The sequence below is a fragment of the Apodemus sylvaticus genome, chromosome 1, assembly GCF_947179515.1.
Source record: "Apodemus sylvaticus chromosome 1, mApoSyl1.1, whole genome shotgun sequence".
NCBI lineage: Eukaryota > Metazoa > Chordata > Mammalia > Rodentia > Muridae > Apodemus > Apodemus sylvaticus.
This window is the reverse complement of record NC_067472.1, coordinates 27,634,748-27,648,171: the sequence shown is the minus strand read 5'-3', so window position 1 is coordinate 27,648,171 and position 13,424 is coordinate 27,634,748. Positions and strand designations below refer to the sequence as shown.

The 13,424-nt window shown below is 42.1% G+C and overlaps 1 protein-coding gene across 2 annotated transcripts in view; it reads right to left on the bottom strand.

Moving 5' to 3' along the window:
- Lipa (lipase A, lysosomal acid type) overlaps positions 1 to 13,098 on the bottom strand; it is a 33,302-nt gene extending 20,204 nt beyond the window's left edge. The window contains exons 1-3 of one of the 2 annotated variants that reach the window (XM_052186956.1): positions 12,981 to 13,098; positions 10,336 to 10,588; positions 8,733 to 8,850 (exon numbers count right to left, since the gene is read on the bottom strand). In XM_052186956.1, the coding sequence (XP_052042916.1) occupies positions 8,733 to 8,850; positions 10,336 to 10,440 (223 nt within the window). In that variant the 5' untranslated portion in view covers positions 10,441 to 10,588; positions 12,981 to 13,098. Of the gene's footprint in view, positions 1 to 8,732; positions 8,851 to 10,335; positions 10,701 to 12,980 lie in introns of those variants that run through there. The other variant, XM_052186963.1, reaches the window with a different exon arrangement.
- Positions 13,099 to 13,424: the final 326 nt, after the last annotated feature.

Below are 13,424 nucleotides of genomic sequence, written 5' to 3'. Positions count from 1 at the left end.
TTGATATGCCAAGGCTGGTTGATATCCATGGGAAGCCTTTCTTCTGAGAAGGAGAGAAGAGGAACATGGGGGAGGGGAAGGGAGAGGGAAGAACTGAGAAGAGAGGAAGTGGGGAAGCTATGATTGAGATGTAAAGTAAATAAACAACTTAATTAGTAAAAGTTAATAGTTATAGAATAGTCTTACTGAAGAAGACATGAATTTGAGACGGAAATCTGAAAGGGAACACAGGAACTGTGGGGTGGGGGAGGGTAGGTATGATAAACATATATTGTACTCATATATTAAATCCTCAAAAACTATTAAAAAAAATCTTAGGTAGAAAAAAACACACCTGAATTCTAAATGTACGTATGAATCTATATTCTAATCACCTCTTCCTGAGACAGTTAAACTGAAAAAAAAAAAAAAAACACTTGGATGTACAATCCACCCACCCCACCCCATCCCCAAGAAAAAACAACCTACCCTCCAGAAGCCTACAGGGTCAAGATCATGCAGTCACTCATCAACCAAACCCTCATTCAACACCAACAATGTAACAGGTCCTCAGTACTGGAGATAGAGCAAAGAACAAAAGCAAAAAGAAAAGAATACTTTGGAGAAAAATGGAAAAGAAAGTGAATCAAGCTCAGGTCCACTGTAAGTGTTTCTTTGCTTTCTAATGGTATTTTACGGCTATGTCAGCAAGGCTAAATTTGCCTCAAAAGTTCTACCTTCAGTACACTGTGCCAGATGTGCCATCTTTGCCTTCAAGGAAGATTTTAGTTCATCTTGGGAAATATGAAAAAAAAAAACACTCAAAGTTTGAAATTATAAACTCAGTATGACAACAATTGCTAAAATCCCTGCCTCTGGGAGCTAATGCAAAAACATCTCATCCATAACAACAGAAACAAACAACAACAAAATATGCCCAAACTGAAGAATCGTTTTTCTAGCCAAGGACTGGCACCCTCATGGCTGTTCACTGTACTGCAGCCTACCCGGTGAGGTGATTCTGAGCTAAAGGAAGGCCTAGCAATGACTGTGGTTCATAAGAGGAAGACATGGTGTGTGGGTAAATTCCTCCTACCTCCCGCGACACGAGTCTGCATGAGAAGCTACTTCTCTTAAAATGTCATGGGGAAGCAGCTGAGGTCTAGGGAGGTAATCAAACCCGGGGGCAAGGAGGAAGGAGGCCAAAGTTCAACATTGTCAGCATGACACAGAACTCATTTCTCAATAGTCATAAAGTCTCAAAGGATTTGATTCAACTTCATACTTGGTAGCCAGGGCCAGTGCTCTTAGAACTACCCAGGGGGCCTTGCCGTTCCTGGGGAAGGTCAAGATGCTTGCACAATGGATCCACTTGGGGAATTAACTTGAAATTGCAGGCTTCTTTACCTGACCCAGGAACTGTAAGGTTCTCCTTAACCTGACATCTTAAACTCCTTGCTAGTTTGGGAAGAGCCTGAATCTCCCACGAAAGGGTTTGTATCCTGAAATAGAAGATTCTAAACAAAATGGTAAGCTGGACCTTGTATGTAGCATATATCCATTCCCATGGTTCCATACTGTACAAAGCTAGAGCTACTCCTCACTTACATTTCCATGAATGGACCACGTAATCCACCAAGTTCACAGGAACTCATCAACCATCAAGTTAGGACCTCTCCTCTGGACAAGCTCAGTGTCCAAGGGTTGGTACAATTGTTCCTGTACCAACAAAGCCTGATAAGGCTTTGGCCTAGTGCTTCCTGAATGAATTCTAACCGTATAATAATAACTCAAGCCAGCTTCTAGAGTCAGTCTGTGTAGCCTGGCACTATTTTAAGATTGTTCAAAACAACTACCGGTTATGTTTCAGGCTTCAAGTCATGCATGGCTTAAACTTTCATATCCATGTGAAGGATGAGGTGATTGAATACAAACAAGAAATAAAAAAAAAAAAAGCAAGGAGAGGATATGACTGGTCCCAGTAGGGTAGAGGAGAAAGTTCATTGTAGATAAAAGGGAGAGCATAGCCAGAGGCAGGGACATCTGAGTTGTTTAGGGGAGAGTGAGGGGTATGCAGCCATACCCTATAACAGGAAGGGACTGAAGATACAGGGAGAACCTGGCAGCCAGGTCCACTTTGGTACGTTAAATATGCGCCTCAGGCATTTGTCCTGGGTTTGAGACCTAATGGTGACCTGCATGTAGAGAAAGCAACTGGCCATAGACCATTCAGACAGTGGTGTGCCCATACTGAGACCCAAGTCTACCTCATTTCAAAGGTGTTGGTTTTAGACAGTGATCAGAAAAAAAAGTCAAAGTAGGTTAAAAGCTAAAGTAGAGAAGAGGTATGCACGCAAATATGTCTGTTTCCAGCTAGCTCCCAGCAAGCCAAGAGGCCTATGTCCAAACTAGCTATGTACTGAAAATAGTACAGATTGTGAAACAGATATGTTACTGCCTCTGGCCTTGACCTGGAGAATGAGGAACTCCATACACAGAGCCTGGCCTGGAAGGTCTTGTTTCTGAAGCTCCCTTGGCTATTCCAAATCAACTCATCAGAGGTATATTCAAACCTACTTAAAAGAAGTTACAGGCAGTTATTGAGCCTGCAAGCTGGGTCAGGGGAGAAAGAGTTGCCTAAAATGCCCTGGCAGAAGCCTCAAGACAGACATCCTCTAACAGGCATCCAAGGGGGAATCCTAAGAGTAAGAGTGGATTGGGGGTTGACAGCAAAGCATGCCCTTGGGTTTCAGTTATCCAAAGTGATAGCCTCTGAGTGAACTTCTATAGTCTAATTCTAGTTCAAACATTTGGCCTTAAAAATTAGTTCAAAAGCTATATTGATTTCAAATACTATTGATTGTATTGACAGAATACCTAAAAATGCCTAATTTATTTTTTTTTTAAGCAAACAAAGATTTAAAACTTCCAAATTCAAAGCTGGGGAGCCTGGATCGCTTGAGAACTATTTATCTTCATTATCACGAGTCAGTAGGTAGAGGTGAGGGGCGGCCTATCTGGAGGAAGAAACAGCAGGGGACTTAGGTCCAAAGTATAGATCCCAGGAGACTAAACAACAGAATCCAAGATGTATATTACCACCGGATAGTTTCCTGACTTTATCAGGGACAACAGTGCAAACCCAATGTCTAAGAAAAAGGGCTGAATGGGTGGAAACTTAAACACGAGGTATAGGAACCTTGTCTTTATGTCACCTCCGCCATTTTACCGTGGGAAACCTACTGAACAGCCATAACCTTGTGATCCTCCTTTGGCCAACAGGCTAATCAAAGTCCCAATGATTCACCTGATGATTCGTGCTTGGGAAACACTTGGCTTGTCTGCAGAAAGTCATGTGGCCTTTGTCTGAGTCTAGACCACGACATTCCCACTTCAAAGTCTACCTGTAGGAAAAGGGGTGAACCTGCACTGCAGGAGCGAGCACATGACCCTGCAGCACCAGGTCCCATCACTAGCACAGTGCAGCTCTCCACAGCCCTGGTGACTGTCACTAGGATTGGGTAAGCAGCAAGAAGGCAGGAGCACGGCCCACATCATTCACTGCAGGGCCTGGAGCAGCTGACGAATCTGGCTCAGGGTGCACCTAGGGTGAGGCGCCTCAAGGGCCTTACAGCAGGGATGGGGTATTATTCTTCTCATGTAAAAAGATGAAGAAACAAACCCAGAGGGGTTTAAAAAAAACTGCCATCATCACACTCAAGCCTGAGGCTACTTGCTTTTGGTACAGTAGCACTAGTTGACTGCATCTAGCTGTACCCTCCATAGGAAGGCCACGGATTTTTCCCCGGCTGTCTTTGATCCTGGAAGATAGGGAAGCCTTGACCGGAATGTGACTTAAAACAGAAAGAGCGACATTCTGGAATCTCAATGGTTTGCTCAGTCCTAAGAGGGCTACAGAGTACTTGGGGATAGGCCAAGTCCTTGGGGTGCAATCATTTTCAAAGCAAATGAGTCAGCAACATAACTATACATCAGTGCAAATGAAGCCGAAAAACCTTTGGCCTCCACGGGGCTCCAGCTTGACTTGGTCCTGTGGGGAAGGCAGTAATTACACTTGTTATCAACCATCTGAGTTAGTGTTGACTTAACCACTGTGAACCAAGCACACAGAAAGCTCAGAAGATATAGCCCCAGGCACCTGATGTGTTCTAAGTGCAGCAGTCTTTATGGAGCTAATGAATGGATATACACACATTCCCTAATAGTCTGTCCTGGCTGCACTTTTCAACCCAATCCAGAGCAGCACATATTTGTACTTGTGCCTATTGGAGACTATGCTTGCAATTTTGTGCTTAAAATACAGTGTGTGTGTGTGTGTGTGTGTGTGTACACAACCTTGTGTATGCCAGGGGAGGCATTAAGTGTTCTCCCAGACACAAGACGCTTAGCAGCAGCTAGGCAAGAAGGAAGGGGTGTGGAGAGAGGGAAGGGGCAGGCAGAGCAGTGTATGCTCCGATGTCACACTTCTCCTTTGCTCCAACCTCAACCAGAGTTGGACAAACAGAATGTCCAGCTAGCTCGACTTATGTTGCTGAGTTTAAAAGATTGAAGTGCAATCCCCTACCATCAGAAGCCCAGAACTCCTGGGCATGCGCTCAGTCCAGTGCCTTTGAATGACAACTCACAAGCCATGGTGAGAACTTTCACCTATGACTCAAGTGGCTAGGCTGGCAACCCCTGGGAACCCTGCATCCATGCTGTGGTGGAGAAGTCTGCTTCCTCATGTTCCTCATGGTTGTTTCTGGTCTTCTCAGCCAAGAATGCAATTTCACCTGCCAGGTCATCAGATGCAGAACTGTTCAGGTACTAATAAGGTTGGGCAATTAGTAAGTCGAACTGCCTTGTATTTCCCTTTTAATGCTGGCACAAGTAGCATTTCCTTGTTTTAGCTAAATAAAGTCTATATTACAGTTATCATAGGATCAGCTTGCTCAATACTTATTATATAAGGAAATGTCCTGAATTCAAGGAACACTATCTCTGCAGTCAAAATGCCCTTTGCCTTGGCTGTCTCGAGTAGGAAATGACTGTATTGATCTCGAACATGAAGATCTAGATACCTAGAAACCTGCCAAAAGTATTTTATAAAGGTGCAAGCTTTGCAAATCTTCAGTCTGAGCAGGAAGTAAGAACCTTGCAACATTAATACTCATCCTTAAGGCTGAGCAGATAAAAACAAAACCACTTCTCCATAAATGATTAATTTCTGTGTTTCAGTTCCCTTAAGCACTTAGTAAATACAGTGGTAGTTCAGCATGTGATGAGAATGATTGCTTAAAAGTGGGAAGATGGCTCAGTGGGAAAAGAGCAATTTCTCTGAAAGTATGAGAAATTCCCCACCACCCACATTTAAAAAACAAACAAAACAACAAAACAAAAACAACAAATCGGATTATTGGGACTTGCTGGCTACCAGACAGGCTCCAAACTCAGTGAGAGACCGTGTCTCAAAAGAATGGGATGGAAAATGACAGAGAAGAATACATAAAGTCTCCCCTGACATACAAAGGATAAACACACACACACACACACACACACACACACACAATACATATATATATAAAATATATAATATATATAATATATATATTTTTTAAATAGGAAATTGCAAAATTGTGAGCATAGTCTCCAATAGCCACAAGTACAGATGTCTGCTCCTCTGGATGGGGTGAAACATATATGCACATTCAGGACAGACTATTAAGGTATTATGTATCTACATCCATTATATCCGTAAAGACGGTTGCCTCTCAAAATCATATAATAGCTGAGATTTAAGTGACTTTCTCTGCAAAAAATGAGACAGAGAGGTTGGAACAGGAGACATCAGAACTTACAGGAGGGCACGGGCAGAGCAGACTCCTGGCTCTACCCTGTGTTCACACAGAACCTTTGACACATGCTGTCTAAAGAGTCCACTCACCATTCTCTGTAACCCACCCAGAATGTCACCCCAATAAATAAATGACATTCTAATGTATCTTAATATTACTTATAAGGAATAAGGCTGTAGGGCATTACTTTCTATATGTTAAAAGCATTCATTTAATAAAACAATACTACATTTCCATAGACCTGCTTTGAGATTTGCTTTCTCTGGTATATGGGGAGCCCCTGCACCCCCCCTTCCCCCAAAGTGATTCACTCCAGATTCCCTCAGCTTCTGAGCTGTCTAAATGAATACCATCAAGATTGTAAGGGAAAGAAGTGTGGTGGTCAGGGCAGGGAGAGCGGGATTAATGAGTGATGGTTGGCGGATGGCCTAGAGATAGGGAGGAAATCAACAAAGATTCTGCAAGGGCTGTGGATGTAGCTGGGCAGCAGTGCTTGCCTAAGCATTCACGAAGACCTGGGTCCAATCCCCATCACTGCCAAACAAAAGGAAAATGACTTAACAATTTCTAGTCTAGGTCACTGAAAGGGTGATGTGCTATTAATAGGTAGCCAGAAGGGAAGTGGCATTCACAAGATTGGTGCCATTTTGGGTACTGTGTATTCTCTTTGGTTTTTTTTTTTTTTTTTTTTTTTTTTTGGTTTTCAGCAAGGCAGATTAACAGCACTGCCCACAGTGCTCCTGAATAGACAAAATAAAGAGCTTCTGGCCAGCAGATGGCCTTGGGCCGCGGAGAGCAAACTGTAAGGAAAGCATCTGTACAATTCTTAGAAAAATCACAACTCCTTTAGAGAACCGAGTCACAGAATTCCCTGAAAAGCCCCTTTTGAGGTCGCCTTGTAAATACATAGATCATGGATGGACCTCTGCAAGGGAGGGTGGGGCTCCTTGACTAGGATCTAAAGCTAAACACAGATCTGACTCAGCACTCTAAGGCAAGGCAAGGAATCCACCTCCCCAGCCTACAAGGGGGCCACCTTCTGTCTCATGGGGTGCTGTCTCTTTGAGGGGGCACCTTTGCCTCCCTTCACAGGAAACACCTTCACCAGCCACAAGGCGATGTGTGTGCACAAGATAAGGAGCCCTGTATGCTTTAACTGCAGTGTGGAGACAGAAGCCTGGGCAGGGGGCTGGGAGTATGGATGTGGTACATTTTCTCAGCATGGTTGTACCCGGGACCCTTCAAAAACAGCTTGTAGTAGTAATTACTACTTAACGAAGAACTTTACAGGAAATAATTTCTATATTCATTTTTCTTTAGATAGAATCTAAAACCTGATGTTTTCCTGTTTTGTTTTGTTTTGTTTTGTTTTAAGAGGGGAAGGAAGGAAAGTAAGATCATATGCTCGCTCTTGCATAAAATATATACTTTATGTGTCTGAGGGCAGAAAAAACAGAGCAATACAAGTCATCATTCAATCATTTTGTAAAAGATTCACAATGGGAAATGATAGTATAGAGCTATAAACACTAAAACAAAATCTCAAATGGATTTGGGGAAGAACCCTGCCACAGCCACCTAAGCAGGATCTACTTAGTGTCTTGTGATGGAGACAGAAAAAGGAGGCATCTCACAGGACACAAAGAGAATCACAAGGCAGATGCTTATACAGAGCTCACATTTGCCCAGATCTGTAGTTCACTCTGAAGAATCACTTGAGAAGCATGTGAGGTAAAGAACACTCTTCTGCCTGGTTGCAATCCTAACAGGAGAGAGAGCTAGCCAATTACCTTAACCCAGACCTCATTCTTCCAAAAGGCAATAGGCTACACCTTGAGAAATAGCTAAAAAAAATCCTATTATCCTGTTAAGGATATAGATAAACCTATTAAGAGTTTTAGATAGTTTGTCTAGAAATTCCATCAACCACATCAGGACCACAGTTTTGCTTGAGTTATAAGTTGGTCAAAGAAATTATATAACTATATACCCAGGTACAAATTTTTAAAGCAAATTTATAAGAATTTTTAATATACTTCTAGTGAAAGTCACTAGTACATGTACACATAGAGAGAATTTTCTAAATTGCTATACAATATTAATAATAATTTAAGTATTTCTATATACTATTTATCAACTTGCACAATACGTAGGTGTATTTTTTTTTGCTGTTGTTAATTTGTTTGAGCAGCAATGTTTGTTAGTAAAAAATTCAAATTAGCACAAAAGTTCATTAATAGACAGTTGTTAAACAAACCATGACATAAATATGCAATGGAATGTTCTGTATCTTCAGGTAAGTGCTCTAAGAATTACTGGGAAGCTCTCTGTGACAGGCAATGAACCAATTTTTGTGAGTCTGCTGATAGCAAATAAATAATTCAAAGAATAAAACACTATGTCCTTTCTGGCACCTTTTGAATTTAAAAGGTGGCAATAGAAAAATAATCCCTATTTGTTTCTAATGAGCATTTGGAAGGTCCAAAGATGTTAAATGAAAGTATTATACAATAAGAACACATGTTAAAAACTGGAAAGTAAGATAGAAAAAGAAGTATTTACTGTTTATCTTTCTGGTTTGTTTGGGTTTTTTTTTTGTTTGTTTTTGGATAATTTTTAGATTGCAAAAGCCAACTGTTTAATGCTCACAACAGTCCCTTAGATAAAATGCTTTCTTAAGAAACAAAGTAAGGAGACATTTTTAAACTGTAAATGGAACTCGACCTTAGATCCCAGTAGAAAAGATGGAATTAGTCAAGCCAGCCTTGCTTAGCTGGTACTTTGGCCTCCGGCCGTCCTGTGGTAACCCTGACAAGAGAAGTCTGAATTCAGTCACCGACACAGACAACACAGTGACTTCCAAAAGGTGTTATGCCTTGCCACAGAAAACATCCATACCTTTGTCAGAATGGCTCTTCCGCCCATGAGGGATTCGGTGAATACTCAGAATGTAGCCATCTCCTGTCAGGACTGAGTGTTCCTCACAAGCATACCCCCAGTGCATGATTATCTCAGTCTGGGGAGAAAAAGGACAACGGGCATTCTATGGTGGACTCGGATTCTTCCGTCTCCAAAATTATCAGGCAAGGGAGAAAACAATGTGATGAGTGGGGTTTTTTGTTTGTTTGTTTGATTGGTTGCTTGCTTGCTGGCTTAGCTGGTTGGTTTGGTTTGGTTTTTATTTTGTTTTGTTTTTTTGTTTTGGTTTTGGTTTTTTTTGTTTGTTTGTTTGATTGGTTGCTTGCTTGTTTGCTTGGCTGGTTGGTCTGGTTTGGTTTTTATTTTTGTTTTGTTTTTTGTTTTGGTTTTGGTTTTTGGCTGTTTAAAGGAAATCATTTCGACTTTATTCTGCTCCATCTAGTAACCAAGATTCCATCTCAATACCCAGCCTTGATACTTATACTCATGGGCGTCTCTCATCATTCCGCCAGCTCTGCTCTGAGTGTGCCAGATTTAAGCTCTTGTTTTCTATCATGCCAACCGGGCACAAATAAAGACTTCTTTTCTCAATATGTCAGCTACCATTTTTCAGGTTCTAAAGTTCCTGACCTAGGCAATAAGGCTAAACAAATGTCATTTGAAGGACATGAATCTGATGGAAGAGAAGCTGAAAAATGGGAAACTAACATTAAATTTACCTCCCCACAAGGAAAGAGCCACGGGGCTGGTGTGGCTGAGGCACACATCCATTACATGGATGTCCAGGGAACACAACTCAGTATAGTTGTGTAGAATACATCATCCATTACATAGGTGATCAAAGTGTTCATTATCTTCTGCCATAAATACTCAAAAAACCTGAATTTCATTATTCCCTTAGGAAGGTACTGTTAAGGGATGGGGGACATCAAGGCCTGTGTCATTCCATACTGTCCTTATCTAGGAACTTGTCAGTCTCTTCTGTCACCCGTTTCTTCAGCTGGGTCAATCCATCTTCTGTTTTAAATCTGTTGTGTCTTTAATAATCTATATTTTCTTTCTATGGTATTCTTCCATATGGTTTTATCCAGATTTCACTGTTTACTTAAGATTCATAATTTTGAAATGGTTTAATTAATTCAAGTGGGGGGTTTTTGCTTGTTTGTTTTGTTTCTGGCTTAGATTTTCCTAACAGTTCCTTCTAATATCTTCACAGCTGTACTGAGCTGTGCTCCCTGGACATTCTTAATCACAGCTCAGGTTCAGGGCTCACAAAGGCATTCTCGTAAACAGCTTACACAGTTCGATCAGTTTTAAAGTGTGTTTTAAATGATTTAAAAATAAAATTACTAAAAAGAAAACATTACTTAGCGTAGGCTGTGTATCTTGTTCAGCAACCTGATTAAATCTGGTTATGTAAACAATATCTAGTGGGGAAAATGCAGCACAGCATCTACAATTCACAAAAAGTGAAAATCATAACCAGCTGTGAAGAGCTTAGGATTATGACATCATAACTGTTTAAGAAAAACGACATTTGTCATCACTACATTGCAAATTCACGTGACCTTCAGAAACTTACCACGTTCATGTTTGCTTCTGGGTCCACAGTTGATACGGTCCCTGTGGGCCCCCACGAAAGCAGGATCCCAATGACGAAACAGACCACCAGGCCCTGGAGCCTCATCTTCTTTTCGTTTAAAGCAGTCAGCTGAAGTTTACCATACAAGCATGCCTCAAAAGATCAGGGCCCTCTTTAAAAGTCTTGAACCAAGTTTAGGATAGATAAAATCCCACAGGGAAGACAGATATCAACCGAACGTCTCCAGCCGTCTCTGGCAGGGGAAAACATCAATTTGTTTTCACTAAGAGGCTTCCAGAACCACCGTCCCATCTAACACAGTCTTGCATACTCAGGCACCTCCTCACAAAGTGAAACAGACTGCTTTTGCAGAAGCAGCAAGTGGAGGAACTTAGGAGAAGAAACAGGAAGTGCTCTAGGATTTCCCCAACTATTCCACTCTGCAACAGATTCTAAGTTCAGCTTGCATTAGTTCTTACCGGCTGCTAGATCTGAAATTTATTTTCCTGAAATTATATGTCAACATTCAAAACTGTCACTCAAGTTAATGAAAATAAAGGGAGAGATAAGAGAAACTCTCCAACTGTCAACAACTGATAGCTCGAAATTACAGTGTGGCAAAGTACTCCAGATACTAAGGGTGAGGTGGTACAGGTCTCTAACAGTGCTCAGACTAAGGTTAGGATGAACATTGGGGCTGTAATCCAGGCCTTTAACAAATGCATATGCTCATTTTAAAAGACAGGTACATACATTGCTAAAGTCTTGTACTTAAATTATAGTAGCTTTGTATATAACGACTAAAAGCTAGGGAGGAAAGCCAACCCAAATAAGTGACTACTTGGACAAATTATATATATGTATGTATACTTCACCAATTAACCCACAATATGGACAAATCTCAAAATAATTATATACATCAAAAAAGTCAAGATGGGGTTAAAGAGAGGAGAAGGAAGGAATTGCTCCAATGTATATAAAACTTAGAGAAAATGTAACCTAGTTTATACTGGCAGAAAACAGATTAATGTCTGGGGAGAAGAAAGTGCAAGAGGGGGAAAATCCCCAAGGAGCATCACAAGGACTCTTCGGGTGATGTGCACGCTGCTACTTCTGAATATACTAATTTCCTAGTATTTTGTACATGTCAAAATCTAGAAATTCCTACAGTGTGTCCTGCTAGTAGTCAGTGTTGATTTCTCAATACTGCTGTTTGAAAGTAATACATAAATGAAGACTCTCTTAAACCACGAATTCCACATTTTTGTAGGAAATTGGCTCTCAGAAAAGTGCAATTTCTCCTGAAGTTATTTTCTCTGGAGTTTGTCCTGGCCACAAATACTGTTAGCTACCAGCATAGTTTTATGTAGCACAGTCTAAGGCTGCCGTTTTAACTTCAGGTCACTATCTCATACTTCCTTCAACACTAAAGAACAAAAAGGCAGACTGAAAAGCAGAGTTGCGGGGGTGGGGGGGTCAGTAGATCAATAGACAAAGGTTCTCAGCACAACTTAAAATAAGCACATTTCTTCTTTTTCTTTTCTTTTTCTTTTTTTCTTTTTCCTTTTTTTTTTTTTTTTTTTTTTTTTTTTTTTTTTTTTTTTTTGGTGGAAGCCGTTTTTACTGAACCTGCTACAGCCTCCGAACGGCTTTCACACCGAGGAGTGACTGGGAAAGCTACTCACATGGAAGGTCACCTATTAGACTTCCTTCCAACACAGCGCTGTTGCTCAATAAACTTGACAAGTAATTCTCGCAGAAGAGGTTGTCTGATAAGACTCTGAGCTGGGTTTAGTGTGCTAGTCTAGGTGCTTAAACCACCTTTATCGCGGTACTTATGACTTTGCAACAATCCAATTCCTTATCTGTCTGCCTTCATTTCACTGGAGAAAGAAAGTGGGAGTGGGGCAGAGCTGAAGTCTGATTTAACTTTGAACATCTAGGACTCTGACAAGTCCTGCACAAAGAGTACAGCTATTTAGAAAAAAAAAAACATTGTAAAAAAATGTTGCTTTTGAAAAATGGGCTGGAGCAGCTCCGCAGTTCAGAGACAGGAAAATAAAAGTCCAGGATAGTTTTTCCAAATAATTACTAAGCTATCAGCAATGGCCAGATGCAGCAGCGCCTCCTACAGTCTGCCGCTTCTCAACCAACTCAAGAGTACTATGAAGCTCATTTTCCAAAATAATGTGAACACACCAAATATTGGAAGCAAAGAACTAGCTGATTAAACAGCAGTATCGCCGGGGGTTTTTAACAGGGATCCACGTCCGAGTTTGTTGCAGACCATGCAGTTGTCTATCACCACCTGGGAGAGCTAACGGGAGGAAAAGATGAAGAGGACTGAGAATCAAGCATTCTGCCTGTCCCGCAATCCAAGAACTCTGGGCAGGGTCCCTGACCGCCGATCACGCCTGTCCAGGAAGCGGGAGGGCGCCCAGGGAAGGACAGTCCACTTTCTTGTTGATACCCACAGAATCGCCGCCCCCCATTGCATCTTTAGGCATCCGACCCTGAACGTGCCCCGGGAGGAGAGCAATTAGAGACCAGAGAACGTGATGGGGCCTCCTCTCCCAGCCCTGGCGAGCCTCAGGGCACCAGCTCCGAGCACGCTGCATCGAGCCAGGCCTTAGGCAGTCACTCACCCGGAGCGGTCCTCCAACCTCTGCCTCCAGGAGCAGTGCCCACTGCAAGGAGGCGAGCGTGGCCAACCAGGAGCCTTCACCGACCTGGTGGGAGAGCCGAACTGCCACCCTGCCAGGCATTTCCAACAGCCAATCAGAGCAGTCCACCACCGGGAAGTGCCCCGCTGACTCCACCCCTCCCGGCCTTGGGCCCAGCCCTGGGGACGCAGGCTCAGAGGAGCATGCGCCTTCTGTATGCCGGAGAGACTCAGCCCAGCCAGGCTCTGCTCTAAGCCCAGCCAGAGCCTCCTCCTGCTCCAAAGCTGGTGGGTATCCTGTACACCTAGAACTTAGCAGGGCATCCTAAACTTTTTCCTCTCAACGACCCTCTTTCACTTCAGAAATTGTCATTCACGCTTCACTAGCTAGGTATACAAAATAGGTATATAGATCAAGCATTTTTTG